General features: G+C 36.1%; 1 protein-coding gene across 1 annotated transcript in view; it reads left to right on the top strand.

The window, feature by feature from the left end:
- Positions 1-23973, top strand: part of fbn3 (fibrillin 3) — a 104592-nt gene extending 80619 nt beyond the window's left edge. Inside the window, 22 exon segments of the mRNA NM_001127424.2 lie at positions 656-781; positions 867-992; positions 1080-1196; positions 1472-1600; positions 1807-1926; positions 4413-4538; positions 5042-5194; positions 6002-6067; positions 7115-7240; positions 7751-7870; positions 8053-8172; positions 9120-9251; positions 10129-10254; positions 11323-11529; positions 11903-12028; positions 13218-13340; positions 13675-13791; positions 14818-14946; positions 17079-17198; positions 17945-18179; positions 19050-19218; positions 20677-23973. Coding sequence (NP_001120896.2) covers positions 656-781; positions 867-992; positions 1080-1196; positions 1472-1600; positions 1807-1926; positions 4413-4538; positions 5042-5194; positions 6002-6067; positions 7115-7240; positions 7751-7870; positions 8053-8172; positions 9120-9251; positions 10129-10254; positions 11323-11529; positions 11903-12028; positions 13218-13340; positions 13675-13791; positions 14818-14946; positions 17079-17198; positions 17945-18179; positions 19050-19218; positions 20677-21051 — 3188 coding nt within the window. The 3' untranslated portion in view covers positions 21052-23973.
- Positions 23974-25679: the final 1706 nt, after the last annotated feature.

Here is a 25679-nt window from a genome sequence, read left to right as displayed (position 1 = left end):
TTGGTAGAATGACTTGTGTGTTTAGGATCTTTCTGCATGACCCTGATGGTGGACTCATGAACTTTAACATTTGCCAATGTAAGACAGGCCTTTAGTTGTTTAGAAGTTACTCTGGGTTCCTTTGTAACATCTCAGACTATTAGACACCTTGCAGTTGGAGTTATCTTTGTACACTCTTTAGATATAGTCTTATAAGCTTTTTCAGCTTTATGGATATCAACAACTCTTTTTCTGTGGTCCTCAGACACCTCCTTTGTTCAAGCCATGATACACATCCACAAGAGAGACAGAGAGAATAAATAGAGAATATTAAATAACTTATAATAACATATTATGCCATATCCCCTGCCATATCCCCTTTTTTCATTTATGTTTATGTGCACATGCAGATATTTTTGTGTTTTATAAATTAATACCCTTGTCAAAGTTGGCCTACATTTACAAAGGAATTCTGTGCTTTGAAGTGTGTTAAAGGACATACTGATGAAAAGTCATAGCTAATCAAGCAGAGTTTTAGAAAGTCCATTAACTACCTGCAATAGCACTATACTGTATGTTTCACTGAAACATTCCTGCACAAACATCTCTACATGCAAATGAACATGTCATGAGACAATGATGTGAGGAACAAACCACATTATTTTACTTCCTGTAGATATTGATGAGTGCAGCAGTGGAGAAAACCTATGTCAGAGAAATGCTGATTGCATCAACATCCCTGGGTCTTACCGGTGTGAATGCTCCAGTGGATACAAACTGTCCCCCAGTGGAGCCTGTGTGGGTAAGAATGCACATTATGTACTTTTGTTTTCCTGAGACACTGTGGGGGGTATTTTGGTTCATCTACTAATTGTGTTTCTCGGTAGGTCGCAATGAGTGCCAGGAGATTCCTAATGTCTGCAGCCATGGAACATGCATGGATACAGAAGGCAGCTACATCTGTGTCTGTCATAATGGGTTCAAAGCCAGTGGGGACCAAACTATGTGCATGGGTGAGTAGTTTTTCTATTTAAGCAGGGGTAAAAATACAAATATATTTGGCATTTTTTTTAATAATTGCGCATCAATCATATTTTTAGATATTGACGAGTGTGATCGTCAGCCTTGTGGCAATGGAACTTGCAAGAACACAGTTGGTTCATACAACTGCCTCTGTTTCCCAGGATTTGAACTCACTCACAACAACGACTGCATGGGTAAGAAACTAAAGGCACATAGATCTACACACATATCATGATTACATATCTTAATTAATCTGGTTGCCCTTTTCTGAACTTGGCTTCTGAATGACTTTTTGAAACATATGTGTTAAAAATGTACTCACTACTTAAGTCAATAATTCTAAGCAATTTTCCAATGTATTTATATTAAATTCATATTAAATTCAGTGAATTCAAGTTACATGTAAAAGTAATTGCCATTGAAAAAGTATCTGTCTAGGTGCTAATCTGAGTTTCTCTTTCCTGCACAGATATTGATGAGTGCTATTCTCTTGTGGGACAAGTCTGCCGCAATGGCCAGTGCATAAACAATGTGGGTTCATTCCAGTGTCTCTGTCAGGAAGGTTATGAAATCACCCCTGATGGAAAGAACTGCATGGGTGAGTGTGCTGCTGCTACATCCAAATACCTACGTACATAACTAAATTTAAAATCTTAAGCATTATTATTTTTGTTCCTGAATGTATTTAATCCTACCCCTTCACTGCAATATAGCAAAAAAGTTGTGTTGATTTATGTTTAATAATTTGGCAAATTTCAGTGTGTTGCCATTTACAAATAACAAGTCTCTGTGTCTTTTTAACAGATATTAATGAGTGTACCAGTCTACCGGGAACGTGCTCTCCTGGAACTTGCCAGAACCTGGAAGGATCCTTCCGCTGTATTTGCCCCCCTGGATTTGAAGTACAGAATGACAACTGTATAGGTGAGACTACATATCTACATACTATCATGGCCAAGTAGAGTCCCAATGCCTACACCGTCACCATCTACTCTGATTTCTATACTGGTTTGATTTACAGACTACCCATACCCTAACACTACTGTTGCCATTGGTCTAACCATGATAGTGTAGTCACACCACCTATACCCAACTTGACATAGAAAAACAGCTTTACAGAGTTCCTAATAGTAGCTTCAGGGTATGTGCACTAGACTAGCCAAGTTTTTGTTACCAACACCTACATGTTATTGATGTAACTAATCAATCCTCCAAAAGTATTTCTAATACTTCCTAGAAATAAGGTAGCTTCAAGTACAACAGGGTATGTATATACAGAATATTTACAGTGTAACATATTACCTATGGGTATGTGTATATCAATGTTCTCTCTAAGCTGTGCACTTGTGCACCAGGGTTGCTACTGCCTCAGTTGGCAGAGCCTGGCAACTTACCAGGGTAACTTCCTGAGCCAAAATTCCAATGTTTTGTGCACTCTGCACTAGCAATGCGTACCTCCCTCAACCCTTTCGGATGCTTAAAAACATCACCATTAAATTGGCTGCCTCAGTGCGGCAAAGGACCCAAGCACTGGTGCATACACACAAGTTTTGAGGGCAGCACACACAAAAACACAAAATGTTCTTTAAATTATGCACATAACTTGGTGTATATTAGTATATATAGAATTTTGTTTTTTAGTGTGTTATTACTTTGTGACAAATATTTTGCCTTATTACCAAGTCCTAGTGTGGAGGGATAGACAATATAATAAACATTTCAGGAGTAGCACACTTGATATGTTTATTCAGTCATGTCTACCAGTCCAAGGTTTTGGTCCCACACTGGACCCTTCTGACAGATAAATCTTTGGTGCCCATAACAAAATTAGCATTAGTGTTTTCAGCGAATCAATATATAATCTCACCAGTAGGTGTCATTATTATGCTTTTGTAAATTCAGTTTATAGTCAATGTAGTTTAGCACAGGCTTAATTTAATATTTTTTTTTTTACTTTCAACTTCAGTACTGGTTTTAGAAATCATTTTATAATATTGCACGATAAATGAGAAAGCAAACAAGCCTTTTGGTTTGTTCCTTCCTGGATCTTGCTAAGACATGATCATTTGGCATATATCTAAATACTGTTGGATCATGTTGAGCCTCTACCATAGTTTGGCCACAGCTTTTTTTTTTTTGTTTCTTTTTTATTTCCTCATGTTTTCTACAATATAGAAGGTAACACAGACATTGTAAATTACCAAAGAAGTGGTACATGTCATTTAGACAGATGTACATAGCATCCTGTTTAAATGTTGTGCAGGGGACTTGTGTATTTTCAGTTTGGATCAGAGGGGCTCAGATATTCTTTCGAATTTCTGGATGTGGTGTGCCTTGAGACCGAATTTCTTATTAATATAAATGATTTCCAATTGTTTTCAAATACTATCCTTTATATTGGAGCTTTGTGGATTGGCCCTATTACCCTAGGGTACAACTCTACCACACACTCATATTATTATTATTTATTATTAACATTTATTTATAAAGCGCCAACATATTCCACAGTGCTGTAATATCACTCATTTTACTTTTTTTTTGCTGTTTCTAAACAAAGCGTGCTTACAATTCAATTGTTCTATGTTTTTTAGGATATAACATTTCTAAGAACGTACAGCTTTTGAATTATGGGGAATGCAAATAAAAGAGATTTGTGTAATCAGGGTAACCAATATTAGTTCAGTTAAACACATCAGTACTTTGGGTCAATTCAATCTAGCCTTTTTTATATTTAAAAACTCATTTAAAAACTCATTTGTATCTGCTCATTTGCTTAATGGAAGGCTGCAACAAAACATCAACAAACTAGATGCTAATAGCATTTAAAGATCCATTTGAGAAAATGATTGACCACCCTGAAGGTTTTACCAGACAGAGGCGTAAATATAGAGGATATATTTAGATATTTATACAGAATCTCCTTTCTTCTAATCAGAATGGGTGCCCTCGTGTCCGTTGGAAGGACCTACTTGTAAATAAAGCATTAGAAAGATTATAATATGATCCCCTTATATATTTATACATAGTTATCATATCACCCCTTAACACTTGTTATAGTGTTTATATTTATTAAATGCCGCTTTTGTTCCCTCTGATTTGTATTTCTTATCCACTCATCCACTATGCGATGATCGATTGATCGAGCCTAGCCTTCTTTCTGTATAGGAAGAAGTCAGGCTAGGCTCGATCAATCGATCGTCGCATAGTGGATGCAGCTCCTTCTTTTGCCATATCGCTGTAGTTCAATTGACAGGAAGCCAAGTTTTAGCAGGTATTTTCTATGAAAGCATTTCAAATACTAAGTGGTTTGCAGGATAGGGCAGTTATTGGTGCAGGGTAGAATAGCTTTTTTACTTAAAAAAATTTAGTGTTACATTTCCTTTAAATGCCTAATGTATTTTTACTTTCAGATATCAATGAATGTGACGAGGAGCCTAATATATGCCTATTTGGGACATGTACAAACACACCTGGTAGTTTCCAGTGTGTCTGTCCACCTGGGTTTGTTCTATCTGATAATGGTCGTCGATGCTTTGGTAAGTGCGGAATGAAATAATAAATTACATAGCCACTGAAATTTTAAATAGTTTAAGGATTTGAAGAAAAAAAATAACAGAGACATTTGCCGAGTAAAGTGTTTACTTTACTTCACGTTTATTTTATTTACAGTATTTAATTCACTGATTTAATCATTGATTTGGCCCCTTCATGGGTGGCCTACCTTTACCTTAAAGTTGCAGGCTTCTCTTTTTTGCTTCAGGCCCTCCAGCACATCCATCCCCACACCCCTGCCTAAAGGTGGATAAAAAGTGCATACTTGCCAGGACATAAAGACGAAATGTAGGGGAAATTATAATGGCACACTTAAAAGACTTTTCTTCGAAGAAATCAAATAGCATTTACAGCTGTATATGCATTCAGCAGATATTGATTACAAACTTTTATATTTGCCTTACGTATAGTCGTGGGTTTGTGAAAGTAGTTTAAGATAACCCACCACCATACTCTTTTGGCTAACTGTATGATATTTTATTTATAGATACCCGTCAGAGTTTCTGTTTTACTCGATTCGATAATGGAAAATGCTCTGTCCCAAAAGCATTTAACACAACAAAGGCACGGTGCTGTTGCAGCAAGATGCCTGGAGAGGGTTGGGGTGACCCTTGTGAACTATGTCCACAGGAAGGAAGTGGTAAGAATGAGATGGTGAAGCATTACCTAGAAAGAGACCAATGCTTACATAAGAATGAATAGGAATTTCAAACTTACTAGTGTGTGGGTTTCATGGTCAGTTTGAGGATGAAGAGACTCAATTTAGTGTGGAGGGAGTCTATCTCATTAATCTCAACAATACTACTTTACCTAGTAATAAGCATTATTTTCCATCAAAGAGGACTGTAGACATCTTCAGCCTATTACAAAGGACAGCAGTCCTCTAAGACAGTGAGCCGTGTATTGGTAATAATATCTTGCCTGAGTAAGTGCAAACCTCTATAACAAACTGTGTTAATATGGCTAAAAGGGGTACTGGAGGAAAGGAACAAATTCTGTCACCCTTAGTGGAGTGACCAGGAAGGTGAAATATAATAAGTTTCACTTATGTTTGGGCCGCAGTCATGCCGTTTTGGCCCATTCTGATTTATAGACAACAAAGCAATTACGGGTTCTCTAACATAGTTTTGATGTAAAGCTTAAGCATTATTAATTTAGAAACTGCAGAATTATTTTAAGCATGAAATCATTTTTTCATATTATTTTTATTATGATAATATTTATAAAAAAAATCTTAAACCCTATTGACATACAAGAATTGGGGAAGGTTGAATGTCTGTCTTCATTACAAATCTTTTTGAGTCCATACACTAGAGCATGTTTTTTTTATAAGCAATTAATACTAAAAAAAGATGAGTCTATTTATTGGAATTTAATTAAGAGTATCTTTATTTTACAAATGTTTTGAGCTTCATATATTTTAAACTTTAAAACTTCTATATTCCAGTTGCCTTTCAGGAACTTTGTCCTTACGGTCATGGCTCCATTCCTGGCATGGGTGACACCAGAGAAGGTAAATATGAATTTATTGATAATATTATTTATAATAGCGAGACATTATACAGAGACTGGGAAAAATACCATAAAAAATAGCAATTATATTGTAATGTATTTTAAACTGTACAGATGCACTAAATACAGGAAAATACTACCACGTTTTGCTTTATTCAGTTGCAGCTAAAAGCATACTGGTTAGATGAACTGAATGCAAACCTTTAAAGTAATGTGACTTAAGAACACTGAATGACTGAAGGTGGCAAATGTTCACACAATCTATCCTTTGTAAAGCCATATAGATTACTAATGTTTATATAATTCTTCAGAGCATACTTTTGAATATGTTAACAAACCTTCAAATAACTTGGTCACACCAAATGCCAAATATACATGACTACATGCCAGGATAAGATTGACATCCATTTTTATATATGAGGATGGCAGCAGTTTTTCTTTAGTCCACTGGCACCATATCAGACAATAATAAGTCTGAGAATATTAGAAATCTTAATTCACTTTTAGCTAGACCACTGGCTAAGGGTATATTTATACCCTATATATTTTCTTTGATTTTTAAGTACTGTATCTTGCGTCATATGTACCCTCTCTGTACATCAATGATAAGAGCTTATTTATCAGAGCCCCCTGAAATATCTTCAGTTTTTTTTTATTACTGATACAAAACATTGGGCATGTGAAGGAATCATTTCCTTTTTTTCTATTTTTGTAGGTCCTAAAAGAAGCATAGTTACCATCTGCCTTGTAATTTTTAAATGTTTTTCTGATAATTCAAGGTTTTTTTTAGATTTAGCTCATATTTCAATATTCAAACTAGGGTCCAGATTCTGTTTTGGTATTCATCTAAATTGTTTGTGGAGGTTTTAGTATTCGGCAGAATCCAAGAATTATGAATTTGGTGCATTCCTAATAAACTATCAGTTAAATAATGTAAAACATTTAGTCTGTTCTAAGATATCGTTATAGTATGCAGTGGACTTGAAATATGATATTAATGTTAGAAAAATACTCTGCAGTAAAAACATATTCCTCTTTTCTTCTCTAGATGTAAATGAATGTTCTGAGAGCCCTGGAATCTGTGTCAATGGAGTCTGTATTAATACTGATGGCTCATTCCGATGCGAATGTCCCTTTGGATATAATCTAGATTACACAGGAGTTAATTGTGTTGGTGAGTCGAATAAAAGTATCCTACTTATACATCTGCAGGTTAAAAAGTTTGACTTAAATTACTGATTTTGCTGAACAAATTATATCCCCCTCACCCAAACTAAGTTTTGTACAGAGGAGTATAAATCCTTTGTGATCTGAGCATCAATAAACAGTATAATGTCTCTGCTCTTTTCCTTTCGAGATATAAATAGCAGTAAATATACCAATATATAGTCACTCAAACTAGGACCGTAGGATATGTATTTAAAATAATATAGTTTCTCAATTGTAGCCTCGACATTGTTATTCTGTGAACGGGGCCAACTAGATGGATAAGAAATTTCTGGTTGAAACAGATTTTTGGATAGATGGAATCCAGGTTTAAATAGCTTTTTTAGAGTGTCAAAACCTGATACGGGTAGGGGGAGTTGAAGATGGGCTTTAAAAAGGACCCCACAAATTTCACAGCCTAATAGTCTTTTAACTGAACCTTAAATTAGTCCTGAAGGTTAAAGTGTTTGTTTTGCAGATACTGATGAATGCTCTATTGGAAACCCATGTGGTAATGGAACCTGTTCCAACGTTGTTGGAGGCTTTGAGTGTACTTGTGATGAAGGTTTTGAACCCGGGCCCATGATGACTTGCGAAGGTAAAACAAAAACCTTAGAAAATGCAAACATGTAGTACATATATAATGTATTCTGGATACATAATAATATAACATAACACTATAACATAATATAACAAAATTACATATTTTGTATTTATTTTTAAAGATAGAAAGAAATACATATGCCTCAGAAACATAAATAATGATGTTCTCTCTTACAGACATTAATGAGTGCACAAACCCACTTCTCTGTGCTTTCCGTTGTATAAATACATATGGCTCATATGAATGTACATGTCCTTCTGGATATACCCTGCGAGAAGACCGTAGAATGTGCAAAGGTAGGAGATCATTTTCTATTCACTCCATTATATATGTTTCCATTATGTCACATATAACTGAACGGTGAAACTGAAAGTTTGTATTTATTTACAACAATGAAGGATGGTTATCCAAGCCATGTGTGGCCTAAAAGCTCTTGTAAACTGCCCTTTACTCTGTTACTTTCCAAGAAATGATATGTGATAGGCACTGTTCTATATGTTTGCTTTTGACACCAAATTTTGCAAAGTCAGCACAGGTTCCATGCACGGACATGTCACCAAACCAGTATATTTCTAAGTCATCCTGATGTAAGCCCCCTCAGCCAGTCATTCAAATAGCAGATGTATCTCCTGCTATCTTTACTTTGCACCCAAAACCTAATTTACCCATTTCTTGGAAATATAGAATAAAATATTTTGTTCTTATAGTCAAATGTTGCCAGAAGCGGTGGAGGCCAGTGTATGGCAGGGTCTGGATGGAATGGGGCAGGGACAGGGCAGAACAGGCATAGGGTCAGTTAGGCGTGGCTACAATGCATCTGAATTTGGATACAAATCTGGATTGGCATCTCTGCATGCAGGATGTCTCCACTTTGCAGTGTGATTTTAATAAATATGGGGGCTCAGTAGAAAATTGGCAGCATTCATGCTGTGCTAAGGCAAAAACAAGATGAATATAAGTCATATGAAAAATAGGACAATGCTGGAGGCCTGAGGTGTTTGGGTGCGGTGCATGGATGTCAGGCTCTGCTAATCTAGGCTGTGTCAGTCAGTGTCTGCTATGGCTAATAAAGTATATTCTTGTATTTAAAGGACATTAACAGAATGAAAACATCATTTTTGTTTCTCACAGGGATGCTATGAGACTACCTCTTTGAAGGGTTGATCTTTACTGACTATATATCTATTTGACTATTGCTACCCAAGAAAAAGTTATAACATTGTTTCACATCAACATTTTTCAGATTTGGATGAGTGTGCCGAAGGACTTCATGACTGTGAATCACGTGGAATGATGTGCAAGAACCTCATTGGTACCTTCATGTGCATCTGTCCACCAGGCATGCAACGTCGACCAGATGGCGAGGGATGTATGGGTGAGTAAATAATAATTTATGGACTCTACCTTACTGCAGTTTAACTAAACTTAATCAGTTTTAACTTATTTTTTGACTGGCTCACTTAAATAAACTACACATTAGTATTAACAGCATAATTCCCTAGCTCAGTACCACTTTGGAAACAAAGTGAAGAAAAACAACAAGACTAATAAAAATTTAAACCTTGGCCATTAATTTTGTGTAAAATTATTTTAATATGGATTTCTTATGGTATGAGCATATGGCTGTATCTGCATAGGTATTACTATATCTTAATGTTTGTTATTTAACAAACTTAATTTACCATGACTCTAAATAAGAGCATTATGTAAAGGGCTATGTAATAAGTCGGCACTAAATTAATAAAGAACAATAATAAAAAATAGATACATATACTTTGCTATTTTCCATACTACAGTAACTATATCAACATCATTATTCCTGTGGCTGCATAATTGCAACAGTTTACCAAAACATATACAAAAGATTTTCACAGTGTTATTTGTTATGTCATAGAAACCATTCTTTTTATTCTAATTATATACTTTAGATATTTTTCTTTTGCTTTCTTGATTTATTGGGAACGAGAGGCCTTAAAGGTTTGAAAAACAGTCCAAAAGAGCTGTTTATTATTGGTTACATACTAAAACTATATGTCTATACATTTCTGTGTCATATATCTGTGATTCTAAAAATATTTGTGCAGCATAGGTTGTGGGTGTCAGTTTGAAAACCTCAAACTGATACAGAAGTGCAAAACCCATTACTATGGGAAAAGCAACCCCTGCACAGCCTCCATTTTCAAAACATTATGTTAAACAGAAGGGATAGGTCACATAAGTTGATACCTCACAGTTATACTTTGTTATTCTAGATGAAAATGAGTGCCGTACCAAGCCAGGTATATGTGTCAATGGGCGTTGTGTAAATACTGTTGGCAGCTACAAGTGTGACTGTAATGAAGGTTTCCAAGTCAGCAGTTCTGGGACAGAGTGTGTGGGTAAGTAAATATAAGTACTGTGCAATGTGCACATGACTTCAGTGTGTAACAGACTCCAATTATACAGCACATTATTCACTTGCTATTATTACATGCTTGTATAGAGTTACTAGTTTCGCATAGTTTTTTGCACAGATATTGTCAGCCTACAGAGCTTTGGCACCTGATGCACATAGAGTTTAAAATTTGCACAAGGATACAGGAATCTATAGTACTAGTACCACAGCCATTTCCTTAATGCAGTTAACAACAGGTTTTCAGTGTGCATATAACAGCTTCCAACAGCTTAAGATGCACCACTGACATACTATTAGTTGTTTTAATAAAGCTACTGTATAGCATTAAAAATAGGCTATGTGCATATTTTGAATTATATGCCCATATACATATAAGCTGACTCGCCTGCATGTCCCAGTGTGGGTACTTCAACTTTTCTGTAGTGTTAAAAGTGGTAGCTATCAGAATAGCACTCGATAATAAAAAGTCCAAGTCTGACTGATGACTCCTCCAGTTACATGGAGTAGGAGAAACAACAGTTTATATGAAAATATTTGATGAGGAACACCCTCTACCAAAAAAGAAATAAAGATATATAACATTTTTGCCATTTAACTACCATGCAGGGGGCCCAGTGGATAGAGGGGTCTGTGCCACTGGGTCTGAAGTTTGGTAGCCTCCCTTAAAAGTGGAGTAAATCTCAACCTCCTATAAGCAGGCAAAGTGCCAAAAGGGAGGGGGGGGGGAGCTGGGTCAGCAGATGGTGAAGTCCCCAAGCCACTGTTTTTTGTTTTGAGTTATGACAACCTTTTTCCTTTTGCCTATATTTTGTGCATTCTAGAATTTATTCCTTTGGCAAAAGAGTGCACCACTTGGACTAAATAATGCAGAATTGTGTTTAAATTTGTGCAGATTTGAACAAAATTCACAATTCACTGCCTACAGAGCCTAGCACCAATACAGCGTGCAAACTACAAGACAATGACACTACCTTAGATAGATTAAATACTTAAATACAGTCAAGTGTTATTAGTTTCTCTTCCATAAAACTGGTTTAATGTTGTTCCACAGATACACGTCAAGGATTTTGCTTTACTGAAGTTCTCCAAACCATGTGCCAGCTCTCCTCCACCAACCGTAATATGGTGACTAAATCTGAATGCTGTTGTAATAGTGGACGAGGTTGGGGCAATCAGTGTGAAATATGCCCCCTGCCTGGGACTGGAGCTTTCAAAAAAATGTGCCCTCATGGTCCTGGTTTCGCCACTGATGGAAGAGGTAAGAATGTTTTTTTTAATAGTAGTGTGTTTTTTTTTTATCTAATACTAGTACATAGGATCACATTCAAATAAAAAAAAAAACTTTACTACATATCCATGACCATTATTTTGCATTTTACATAACATTTGGTGATTTGTCAACATTAATGGGGGTACATGAACATAAATTGCACAATAAACATTAGTCGGTGCCCCATTATAAGCTAATTTTCCCAAACAGATACACAGTACATGCCCAAGTCCTAATTTATTTCACCAATTTATTCACCATTTGATCTTCTTTCACAATCCACTCCCGCTTTAATTCTTCTACCACTTACTATATGAATTCCTTTAATTGTCATCTTACAGTGTTCTTTTCTGTCATATAGACATTGATGAGTGCAAAGTTCTGCCCAACTTGTGCAAGAATGGCCAGTGTATCAACACCATTGGGTCTTTCCGCTGTCATTGCAAACTGGGCTATACCACTGACATTACTGGGACCACCTGTGTAGGTAAGGAACCTTTATTCGCTTGTGTTTAATTATGTCAGACAGTATTTTCCCATTTGTGGATGTGCAACCCACCTTGCATACTGCTTTAGCCAAATAGCTTTATACAATAGTTAAATGACTTCAAAATATTTAATGCTTATTTTACTAAAAAATGAATAAAAAAATAACCTGAAATTATTTAGAGCATTAAAATGTAGAAAATGGCACATATTTAACTAGACTAAATAGGAATGTTTTATGAAGAAAAACAGATTAATGTTTAGCACAACCTGGCAAGACGTAAAGCCCTCGGAGGGAGAAGCAGATATGTCAACTCACCAGTATTTTTTAGGAATCACCCTGATTTACCCCACACACAAGTACACGGTCACCTAATAATAGACCAGTTGCCCACTATCATAAATCTCAACTTATCTCAGCCTCCAATATGTAAGCTAAACCAGGGGAATGGAGTGTTTCATTCAGGATCGGACTGGGGGGTGCAGGGTCCACCAGGGCTGCTGCCCAGGGGGCCCACCACCCCCAAGGCTGTTGACTCCACACCCCCGGGGGCCCCCACTGCCCACCCAACCCCCTCCCCAGAGCGCACGTACATTATTCTTATCTTAGGCTCGTCGGGAGATCTGCAGGCCAGAGAACAGCAAGAACAGCAACCTTTTTTTACAGAGAATTATTTTATCCTATTATGATGCAGTTAGAAGCAAATAATACCTTTTTACCTATTCATTCAGAGGCTCTCATACAAAATATAATGTGCACCTAACTAAAAAATATAAGGATATTTTAAGTCACTGAGGAGTTCCAAGGTTGAGTGCTTTTATACAAGTTATGGAACTACAAGACAACTTGTAATATCCTCAGATTTGACAACAGAGGGTACATTATTAAAATACACAGGGCAGAAATGTTATTACTAAGCAATAATTATAACTGATGACATCACTAAGCGCTCTTTAATAGAATATAATTTTCAGGATACAGTATTTATGCTGCTTGTGTATTATATATCTTTATATATATTTGCATAATGTGCAAGTGCTTTTGTAATGCTTTTCATTTTGGAATAAAATAATGTAATGCATCAAAATTAAGCAATTTTTTAAAATTTCTACTAACATGTAACTGCTGGAAAGATATTTTTCTTTGTAAATGAAATGCTCCATACAAAACATTTGCTTCAAATTACCAGATCTGGACGAATGTGCCCAGTCTCCCAAACCATGCAACTTCATCTGTAAAAACACCGAAGGCAGTTATCAGTGCTCCTGCCCCAGAGGTTACATTCTGCAAGAAGATGGAAAGACATGCAAAGGTATTTTCATATACTGTAACTCACTATCTTATTGTATTGAAATAGTATTCCAAAAATAATAACTATAAAATAACTAATAAATTATTCTGCTGCTTTCTATTTTTATTTTTTACTATTTCTATATTTGTGTTTGAAAAATAAATTATTTTCATTTCCCCCCTTGATTCCAAGTAGTAGCTGAGTAAGCCATTTATTCTGACAACAGTATACTTTTAATTATACTTATGTAAATACCTGCACAATGGATAGTACCCCTGAAGGTCAGATGTAGTTAGGAGGAATAACACCAAAATGTATTTAGAATTTGTTCTAACGTTTTACTTTATTTCCACAGACCTTGATGAATGCTCAACCAAACAACACAATTGTCAATTCTTGTGTGTAAATACCATCGGGAGCTTCAACTGCAAGTGCCCACCAGGCTTTACTCAGCACCAGTCCTCTTGCATTGGTAAAGATTGGTAAACTTTTCAGTCCATTTTTATTTTACTGATTCAATACCTATGTAATTTTCTAATTGCATAGTTTTAGAGCTAGAAAAAGTTAATGTTTTCAAGTTCAAATCTCCAAGACTCCAAAACCAAAAATTGTACTACTTTTATCGTGACTAAACTACAAATGTTTGTATTTTCTCATGAGCAGAAAGGCTTGTAATGCTTTGTATCATAAATAGAAACCTCCTTCTTTCTTTTAATCTTAAGGGGTGTATTGTGTCATCTGGAAACATCTGTTTTCCTCTTCTCTAATTTACATAATCCAAACATAGGCACCCTATGTATCTTCATAACAGAGATCCTCCATTCTTTTATCAACTTTTCTGGACTCTGTAGCTCTTTTATCCGTTCTTTTAAGTGAAAGAATTACACGTTACTCATATGAATTTATTATGTCCCTTTAATACAGATTAGAGCATTGCTTTCTGCTGTTCATTATTCACAAGCACTCATATGTGCTTCTGCATCAAGCAGAAGAGAAACTGGATATTTTAACCCCAGAATATATTCCTACATTGGTCACATTCACCATTTAGATGATGAGATCACCATCTTATTCAGACTCCCCTGTAGAAGATAATAGATCTTGCATAAATGCAATTGTTTTGGCTCCTACATAAAACTGTTCCAATCATCAGCAGTATATACTGTTTAAAATTGGCATTGCTTGCTACAGTAAAGCCCATTACTCACATGTTGAAAGAGGTCCCTCTCCATCAAGGAATAATTTAACTTACTGCTATTAAAGCTGTATTTAGCCGCTGTGTTTTAAACCACATATGCATTTTTTTTAGAGGCTGGTTCACAAAGAAGACATATCCTGCATAGACTAAATATATTTGACCTGTTTTAACTGTTTAACTGTTGATTTCTGTTATTGGGATAATTAACCAAATTATTCTCATGAAAACATTATAACAGACATATGCAACCAGTGCATTGAAGAGGGAAAATTTTAAAGAACTTTTAATATTTATGCACAGATAACAATGAATGCAGTTCTCAACCCAGCCTGTGTGGTTCACGTGGAGTGTGTCAGAATAACCCCGGTAGCTTTACTTGTGAATGCCAGAAAGGATTCTCTTTAGACAGCTCCGGCAGCAACTGTGAAGGTGAGAGACATAATAGTGCTAACAACATAATTTACTGTTAAATTACGTTTTATATTGTATGTATGTATGTATATCTTTTAGTTGCATTCGTTTCTACTATATCTAATTAAATAATATTAATTAGTATTTCTGATCATGGTTTGTTTTAGAAATATACATAGCTTAACAAATCTATGCAGTAAAAAAATGCCCAAAAAGAAATAGCACTAAGACGTAAGCCACAAAGACAATCATGTGGTCAGAAGCTTTGCTTTAAAAATACCAAATTATTAAAAACGTTGCTCTTCATTTACTGTCAACACACAGTAAAAAAAAATTACAGCTACATAGTTTCATACTTCACATTCTTAAACACCTTTGGTAAACATGAGCACCATAAATAGGACTTGTGTTGAAAATGTAGCTTTAAAAATTAAGACATTTATATTTTCCTCTTTCTTTGTCATTAAAAATAATTTCCTCTGAACTGCATAAAAAAGGCTAATTGTTCAAATAGAGAAAAAAGCTTTGTATAAACAATCCCCTTCCTTCCCTAAATGGCAGCCTTTATTACGCTTTAAAATAAGGAGCAAGGTCATTGTACATAGGGCTTATTTGTGGACTGGTAATTTGTTGTACACTGTACCAGATTTTCACTTTTCAGCAGAGCCTGAAAGTGATCATAGCTATTTCTGTTCTATTAGATCAATTGGTGAATTAGTCACTAAAGATTTTTGAATGTTCCCTTTATATATTTATTTATAGCAGTCCTATCTTCTTTTATCCAATGGTGTATAACCCTCTCTTGGCACTGATATCCAGGGCCACACTGGGGCGCAAACAGGAAAAATCCCAAGCCTCCACTAAGTGGGAGATTTGCGGGGTTTGGAATGTTTATGTGCCTCCACCCAGGGCTAAGCCATGTACTAGTGGGCAACAACTCCCTGGAAACTGCAACGGCAGTGATTAATACACCAAATGTAATGGACAATAAACCACACAATTGATAGATATGAAACAAATTGTAATATATATGCAAGATGCAATGAAATAAGAACAGTGAATAACAGTTTTAACATAACACATATAATATTTGACAATATTCCCCTCTGTGTAAGAAATGTTCACTGTCACTTTAAGAACCTTGAGTATGCACACTATGGGTCTGCGCAAGTTAACTTCATGTATGAAGGCAGTGGTAGCAGAGTTATGTGTTGCAACACCAGATTGTAGCACCCCAGGGTGTGTAACTGTAAAATCTCACCAAACTCATGGTGGCAGTAAAAGAGGAACAGCTCCTGTGGGGAAGAGCAGACGCAGGGAAGCAGTCTGGCAGCTTTAATCTTCACTGAGTTTGAGATGCTGGGTTAGAGAAAGGCTTCTTGGGATCCTGATGGAGATGCAGGTGTCACCGAGGCTGATGGGTAATCCCACATCCAGATCCAGTGTACACTCTGGCAACTCACTACAGGGCTGAAGTCCTAACTATCCAACAGGGATAACTACCCTAGCAATAGCTCAGGCATGCTGCAATAATGCCATTCACTAAATAGCTGAATGGGAAGGGTTAACTAACTCCCTATGCTCTGATTACGGGGTTCCCTATATGGGTAGTTGTTCTACAGGTGGAACCCTAGCTCCCTGCTTGTACAGATCCACAGAAACACTCACAGGAAAGATGCAGAAATCTCAGGCAGCTCTCAGTAGTAATGTGTAGAGTCCATGCTTTCCATCTACTCTCTTCCTGGACAAGATCTGCCTCCTTTCATATCTTTTTGGCTCCAAACCTCTTTCAGCAGGGTCGCAAGGTCAGAAGCAAATCCCTCCTGCTGATTGGGCCAGGCTGTGACTGGGAACTGTCCCTTTGAAGTACAGCCAGCAGCCATGTTTTTGGTTGTCCCAGATTTACACAGGGTTGTGTGTTCAGGGAAAGTGTAAATTAACCCTTCCCTACAGGTGCTTTATGCAAGGAGTTTATATATTCTTCCCATGCTTACATGGCTTACCTCCAGGTAATTGGGTTTTAGCCACACATAATACACAGTGGAATATACAGAGGAAAAGAAATAATCATATTATTTTTTTAAATGCCTTGGCAAATGTATACTGTTTTTTAGGGATAAACATAAGATACTTATGGTTTTACCCCTTAGATGTTGATGAATGTGATGGAAACCACCGGTGCCAACATGGCTGCCAAAATGTCCTTGGAGGTTTTCGATGTGGGTGCCCACAGGGCTATGTTCAACATTATCAATGGAATCAGTGTGTAGGTGAGTAAAGAAAAGGGCAAAGAAAACGTGGAAGAATAATGAAACAAATTTAATTGGAGTGAATGTTTGTCTCATTTTGTTAATGTTTGAGTTTTCTCTGCTGAAAAATACAGCTAGGGAAAGCACCGATACCCACTGATACTGCACACATGGGTTGGATTCCAGTCCTTAAGAAATCCACCTTGTGTGCACAATGACAGGTGGATGCCATTGATGTCACTGGCAATAGATATGGGTGGTATCTAGTGCTATTTGGCATTTTCTATTACTATGTACAACAGTCTATTGCCTACACATACTTATTTAATGCTACTACCAGTGCTGTACAGGCATTACAAGAAATTGCACTTGTAATGAGTCAGAGACACATTATCAACTAGTATGTATTAATATACTGTTTAGGTCAAGCTATAAAAGTATTATAGTAAGGGTTAGTCCACATAGTTGACTTTACTTCCATATACATGCATGTGCTTCCTCTGGTTACTTCATTTCCCTTTCACACTCCAAAAACATACAGGCTAACTGTTTGTTGACCTTGTGTGGCAGTATATATTATGAAAAATATTCTGTTTTTATTTGGATTGAAAACTGACAAAACACAAGCTAAATATGTGGACCAAATGTTTGAATATTTGTACAGTTTACAGTGTGGGTAAATTGAATATGTCCTGATTTGATGGATTGCTATGGTTATGTGAAGCTTACACTACTACACTAGTAAAAAATTCTGTTTCTCTTGCCAGATGAGAATGAATGCACTTCCCAGTCTACCTGTGGGTCTGCCTCCTGCTATAACACACTTGGAAGTTTTAAATGTGTCTGTCCATCTGGCTTTGATTTTGATCAGTCATTTGGTGGCTGTCAGGATGTTGATGAGTGCTCTTCTGGAGGGGGAAATCCTTGCAGTTATGGCTGCTCCAACACAGATGGTGGTTACCTCTGTGGCTGCCCAGGGGGATACTTTCGAGCTGGACAAGGGTAAGTAAAAAGAGAATACTATATGACTGAGGCAGAGGCTGAAAAATGAATGTCAATTTAAAGTAGCAATTTATGCATGCTTATCAGCACCCTCACCTTCTGAGTTGTAGATAGCTGAAATTTCTTTAGAGCAAGCCAAGGGCTGAGTGTTCCACTGGAAATCAGGAATCTTTTAGTAGAGAGAGAGAGAGAGAGAGTATGTTTGTGTGTGTGTGTGTGTGTGTGTGTGTATACACAGTTCTAAAAGTTAGAAAATGAATACAATTTTTTTCTATCGTATTTTGCTAAATGGACCCACAATGTATAATATTATATAGCTGTGGGGGAAGTATATATTTTGAAAACATTTAAGGGGTATATTTATCATGCTGTGCAAAAAATGGAGTAAAGCATTACCGGTGATGTTGCCTATGGCAACCAATCAGCAAATAGATTTCAACAGTTAGAAAACCAAAGCAAAGTATCTAATTGGCTGCTGTGACCAACAAGTAATGTTTTACACAGCATGATAAGTATACCCCAGTGTAATTGAGGAGGATGAGCCAGCAACATTTGTTTGAAGAGGTTACTAGGACAGAAGTAAGTTAATGATAATTAGAGGACTAAAGTCAATCCTGAGAGCATGGCTTGAAATGTTGAAGGTAGAACATTGTTAGTTTTATAGGTGAGAAGTTTAGATTTGATGCCAGTATTAGATTGTAATGGACTGGGTGGAATTAGAGTTTCTCTAATAACTTAATTTACCAAATTCATATTTGTAACTGTATTTTATATTTTGTATTGGATTTGTTTGACTGATATCATTCTTTACAAAGAAACAAGTATAAAAAATGTTTATTTTCAATAAAACTTTTTTTTTTTTTTATGTAGGCACTGTGTCACAGGAATGGGATTTGGGAAGGGTTCTTACCTACAAGCTCCGGTTGAAGAAGATGAAGAGAATGTCTTGTCCCCAGAAAACTGCTATGAATGCAAGATTAATGGGTACCCTAAAAGAGGAAGGCAGAGGCGAAATGCAGATGAAATTAATGGAAATGAGGTAAGGTCCTCAAATATTGATTCAGCCATTTTTGATATCACATAATTCATATATACAAAGAATAAAAACAACATTTATGATTACTTCACTATAGATATAACTTTGCAAGATTTCAGATGGTTATCAGATGGCACATTCAGTAGGAGGGGGCTGGCAACTTTTGGCCTGGTGTGTGGTTTAGAGCAATAGTGTTGACCCAGATTATTGTCCATTCATCAACATCATATTTTCAAAACACACAATAGAACATTGTGTGCTTATTTCTGCTTTAATTTAGTTTGCACTAAGAATTTGATACAGTCTTCTTGTTCTGAAAACAAAAAAGATTTGGTAAGTTTGCTGCGAATTCAAGATATACAGGAAAAGAGCAACATCCGTTCTTGTGGGCTGCTGTCTGTCTTTCTGAGAAAATGCTTTATTTTCTTAGTTTAAGTATATTATTTTCAGCAAAACTCTTATGGAACTTATAACACTGTTTGCAGTGATTTTTTGCATTGTACAAGTGTTGCAAAATAACTAAAAATAAATAAATAGTACAGAGTTGGTAAAATAGTATACTTTTTGTATAACAACCTCAAAAGGATCAAGGATTCACATATGTATACTGTACAAATTTGATCTCACAAAATATTTTATTTACACTTTACTAAAGGAACAATATACAGCCTAGACAAGACATTCGGGAAATAGGCCATCTATTTTTTTTTAATTTAACAAAAAAAAAAAATATTTATATATATATATATTTATTCTCATGAATTGTCTATGTAATCTGAAGGTGAAAACTTCATTCTGTATTTGCCAATAATGACCAGTAAAAAGTTTGAGATCATTTAATAAATAAAATACATTTCTAAAACAAATAAATGATATAACACTTCAACAATAAGTAAATTTGTACATGATATGCAAACATTTTGACTATAATAATTTTATAATATTATGATAACTGCAATGAGGACAGTGTGATTACTTTAAAGCAGGATTCTAAACCTTGTTCTCAGAAGGCCCATCTAAATTACACATACAGTTTGACTGTTTTTGTTATAAATTTGACTATATCACAGAAACCTACCCTGAACAATATTGTGATTGATGTTTGGGTACTGACTAGGGATGCCCCGAATACCGGATTAGGTTCGGGATTCGGGCCGAATCCAGCCCTTTTTTGATGGATTTGGTTTCAGCCAAACCTAATTAGAATAAATTTGCATATGCTAATTAGCATTCAGAAAGGGTTAAACTTTAGGGGGGGGGATTTTTACCCTTCCCAATCCTAATTTTAAAAAATCCTAATTAGCATATGCTAATTAGGATTTGGCAGAATCAATCAGGGTGGGTTTGGTGTATCCCTAGTACTGACCCAAACAATTTAACTGGGCCTAACTGCTAATGACTTAATATTTTGCTAACTGGCATTTATCAATTTTCTCTCTCTCTCTTTGTTCCTGCAAACAGATCCAGAATGTTAGCCTTGCTAGTGTTGACATAGATGCTCCACTTAACATGACTTTAAACATCTCAGATCTTGCCAACAAGCAGCATATCTTGGAGTTCATTCCAGCTTTGGAATCACTAGAGAACCGTGTTCGCTACATAATATCCCATGGTAATGAGGGTGGCGTTTTCCGCGTACACCAAAAAGATGGTATCAGCTATCTACATCTAGGCCATAAGAAAGTTGCCCCAGGTATATACAACCTGGAGATTGCCAGTGTACCATTATACCGAAAGAAGGAACTTCAGAAACTGGAGGATGAGAAGGACCACAACTACCTCAGTGGAGAAGTAGGCCAGACACTCAAGATGAAACTTCATATACATCTTTATTGAAAGCAAAAATAAACATTCCTTCAAGAGACCTGAACTGTACACTTCTAGGAAAAATCTTCTTCTGTGTTATGTTTAAATAGCAAGCTTTTGTGTCAGAAACCTCAGCACTAAAGCATAAAATCGATGGGAAATGTGGAATATGGGTCCAGTGAAATATGGGTCCAGCAGTGACCAATGCATTTTAAGGTTACTTGTCACAGCTTCTTTCTATTATATAATTGGGGAATGAAATTATGAAAATAAAATTGAAGGAAAAGGTTTAAATCTAATGAAGATACATTGAGTTTAATGGAGATGCCAGCCGATATACAAATCATAGATGGATGGTGTGTCAGAGTCTCCAGGTTTTCCCCTTTCCTAATAATTCTGAAGTGGGTTGGAAGGTAGTTGCCGCTATAAACAGTGCCTTAATAGTACAATGCATCTGTTAACATTAAGTCATTTTGGACAAGGGTTATTTGAACCAAAAAGTGAAAATATTTTTGACAGATTTGCTTAAAAACCTCCTGAACCGTGTACATGTGTCTTTAAAGTTTCTAAACAATACATATACTTAAATTAATTTCAAATTATTAGATATATAAATAAAATACATTTAGTTCTGTAATTGTTAGTTCGGTAAAACTGGCATTTTGCTGTTGAAGCAATAATGAGGTGGTTCCTATTGCTTAGAAGGATTTTAACTTACAGGTATATTGCAGTCCCAAAGCAAGAAAAAGACAGTTTACCCTCCAGAGCGCAGAATTATTGACTTATAGCAAAATTGGTGTCTTATATTTTACATATTTATAATATAATATTAAGCTTAAAAAGCCCCAGTGGCAGAAAAGGGTTTTGTGTCTTAACCCCTGCTTCAAAATTTAGCATATGCTGCAGGTTAGAGTTTTAAAAAGACACTGATTCACTATGGTTTCATAAAATGTAGTGCAAAAATCCCCACCTTTGGTATGATTTGTAAAGAAGGTAGACCCAATACCAAATTAACATAATAATGCAATTTTTTGTTCTATTTACTTTTAATTACATATTAATATGCTACTTACCCCTGGAAATTTCTGCACCTGATTATAAACAGAATACAAACATTTTCAAAGGTAACAATTCCTAAAACTTGAGTGCTGCGTATTGTTGGGTCACCCTAATGTGGACAAAAAAGTTGCCATTTAAGAACAACATATGGCGCTATACATGCATTTTATCATTTTGCATTACCAGAAGACCTGCAAAACACAAATTATTTTCTGAAACACATAAAAAAAATCTGTATTGGATAAGGGTAACAACTGCTTCCAGTTATATTCAATTCAAGCACTTGATTATGTAATTTCTAAAGGCAAGTGATCCCAGAGGTTTTGCCTCTTTCAGTGCTATTTTTTTCTAAAGAAGTTTGTGGTGAAAAAGCAAGACAGCAAACATTCATTGTTCATTGTGTTTTCATCAGAATAAGTCACAATAAATCATTTCAAGCTTTATTTAGAATGATTTAATGTATTAGACGCTGCAGATATTTAAAGTCTCCCAAAATACAAAACAAATTTAAGAGTGTTAGGATGTGGGAAACATAAATGTTAAGATGTAGGAAAAATAATGGTTAGTTGCCTGGTAGTTTTTAATACTAAAAATGTCCATCTGTTTGTTTTGAAACAGGTAATGTTCCAAATGAGTCCTTTGCTAGAGTTTTCTAGAGTATCTCCTTAAAAGCAAGTGAAGGAGCAGATTCTTGTCTGTTACAGACAGGGTCAGACCTAGTGGGCCGGGCAACCTAGATCAAACTCTTGTGACGCTCCCCAGGCCGAAAGTTCCTCCCCAGGCACATTAAACTTATGCGCACTCAGGGGAGGACATCAAGTGGGGGACCCTGGGGTTAGGGAGGCTCTGCGGGTGGTAAGGGAGGCTCTGCGGGGGCCCCTGTGGGGATTAGGGGGGTGCGGGGGATGCGGCCAGCAGGGGCACCTGCAGGGCCCCTGGGGGCTGCACCCCCCAGTCTGACCCAGTTACAGATGACAAAGAGCAGTATAGAAACCATCTTTTAATAACTTTACAACACAAATTTGTTTATGTATGGGATCAAATACTTTATAAGTTTGTTTGCATAGCATTGTATTTTTTTTTTTTATAAACCCTCCTCATCACCACCAGGGAACAACAACAAGTAAACAGTCATTGTCCAACAAAACTCGTTCTTTGGCAGCTGCTAAAGCTGCTTCATGCAGTGTGCTATTTTTGTTTTCTTTTTTAATGGAAAAAGAGAGAAAAAAAGAAAAGAATGGTGCTACTTTACACTATAGTATTATACATACACAATACTACCTGACACAATGCTGTATCCATCCCACGGTGCTTCCACCACCCATCCAGTGCTTGAAACGGCTTGGTTACTGCACTGTACATTTTTTGTTTTGTTTTGGGTTTTTTTTATATTTATGTATAACCACAAATGTTAACTGTTGCTATTTTTTGTAAGTTCATATTCCTGTAGTATATATATTTTATTTGGTACATGTTGTTGATTTTTTTTAAATTGTTTTTTAAATTGTAATTCCTAAGGGCAGCCACTTGCTGACATATGTGTGAATACTGTAATTCTTGCCGAAAATCAAACTTGAAAAACAAAAGGCTTAGCTCTAAAAAAAAAAAAAAAAAAAACATTCAAGAAACGAACCTCTTACTAAAAGGTGCTACACATATAATATTTGTTTTGAATACATTTATTTTCAGTCTTGTGTTGAGCCAAGTATGTTATTTCTGAAAAAAACAGCTTTTGATTTCATTCCAATGTGTTCTGATACAGTCAAAAGTGTGCTGTATTTTTTTTTTTTTGTTCTGCTTGTTGTTGGGCACATAAGATGAAACATTTGTACAACTTAACTTTTTTTGTACCAGAAGCAACAGCAACAATAAAATTATTTTGGGTAAAAATAACTAACATATTTATTCAATGTCAGAAGAAGACCACTTTTCTTCAGATTTTTTCAACAGGCATGCTTTATTCCTAGCTGATTCAGTTTTATCATGACAGAGAAGATATGTTAAAAAGCATAGTAGTATGATTCCATATTAAAGGGGAACCATCACAAAATTAATAACTGGTAAACATCAAGTTATTAAAATCTCTAAATACAGTGTACTAAAAAGTGTATACAGTTTTTTTTTTTTTTTAAACTCCCATTCCAAGCTGCTTCTCTCCTACCCAGCTTTTAGGCAGCTCTGCATCAGAGTCAAATTCATTTGATTGACAGGTCTACTCCACTCTCATTGGTTGTCAGTGATGTCAATCCAAAACTGTTTAAACCAAGCATTGGTTGCTCTTTAGTGATGTGCGAATTTTTTTTTTTGTTCATGAACTCACACTAGGATTTCCTTTATGAACTCTCAAGCTGAAAGGCCCCTTTGTTCTATCAGTAACCATTTTATCTTATGGTATTATATATTTGTCTTGCCAATATCCACTGTTCTCACTATACTGTATAATGTAGTTAGACTGTCAGTACCCAATGCCTGCAGTGTCAGAAACGCTCAATTTATTATGTTCTTATGTTATGGGTTATTATGGGTTGCCATTTTCATTACAGACACTGTAGTGTATAACTGTGAGTCTCACCCAAACAATGAAACATAATGATTTACAGTCACTTTTTCTAAATTACTAAAGTTTGTTAAAACTTGTGTAGGTCTTGTGAGCCTTTAGTTCTTTATTCCCTGAGACTAGTTAGCTAGTTAGTTTGGGTCCTCATAAAATGGGAGGGGAAGTAGTTCCCTTAGTAAGAAAGGTTTCAAGTTTCCCAAGGTAATAAAAAGGGTAGCCCATGGATGTTCTGTCTCTTTTGGTTCGCCAACTCACTGCAAGAAGTGAGGTGTGCTCCAGAAGGCCTGGGCAGAGGTAAGCCCAGTAGAGAAGAAGCAAGTGTTAGGTCAGAGTTTGTAACAGGTACTGTAGGAGTGAAAGGTTCAGGAGAAGCTAGTGAGCAGCTCAGTACTCCGATGAGGAGACGCTGCCATTATATGGACCCGAGCAGTTAGACTCAGGACAAGATCGATCCTGGAGTAATTCACCTCTGTGGGCTACGTCTAGTGATGGAGATTGGCCACCAAGAGGCAGGCTATACTACCTCTGAATTTGACGAAAGGGACATCTTGTGAGTATTATATGTGTAAAGACCAGTTGTCACTTGTGCTATATTCTTTATCATCAATTGAGCACACTCCACCAAAAGTGATTGTAAAGAAGTTACTCAATAAACCATTTTACCAAGTTATTGTGAGAGTGAATGCTGTGTGCACACATCATTATGGAAACCCTTCCTCCATATCAAGCAAGGGCCCACCCTAGGATATAAAGTCTAATGTGATAAGTGCCAACCAGAAGTTGCTGGTAGTTAGGTCCCTTTCACGGGTCTGGATTATAGCAATACAGAGTAGCAGAGCATTTTACTTTTTACACCTAATGTACCTATTTTACACCTATTACACTTAATATAACTTATCTCCCATTGACATTTTTTTACTGAAATAAAAGGAACTCTCATGTTTTAAGTATAAGCTGCCTAATTTGTCTTAAGATAGCTGTTATATAACAACATAGTAGATAAGGAGGTTTTTTTTTCAACCTTTAAGTTCAACCTTTGTTT

This window comes from Xenopus tropicalis, chromosome 1, assembly GCF_000004195.4.
Source record: "Xenopus tropicalis strain Nigerian chromosome 1, UCB_Xtro_10.0, whole genome shotgun sequence".
NCBI lineage: Eukaryota > Metazoa > Chordata > Amphibia > Anura > Pipidae > Xenopus > Xenopus tropicalis.
This window is presented reverse-complemented; position numbering and strand designations above follow the sequence as displayed.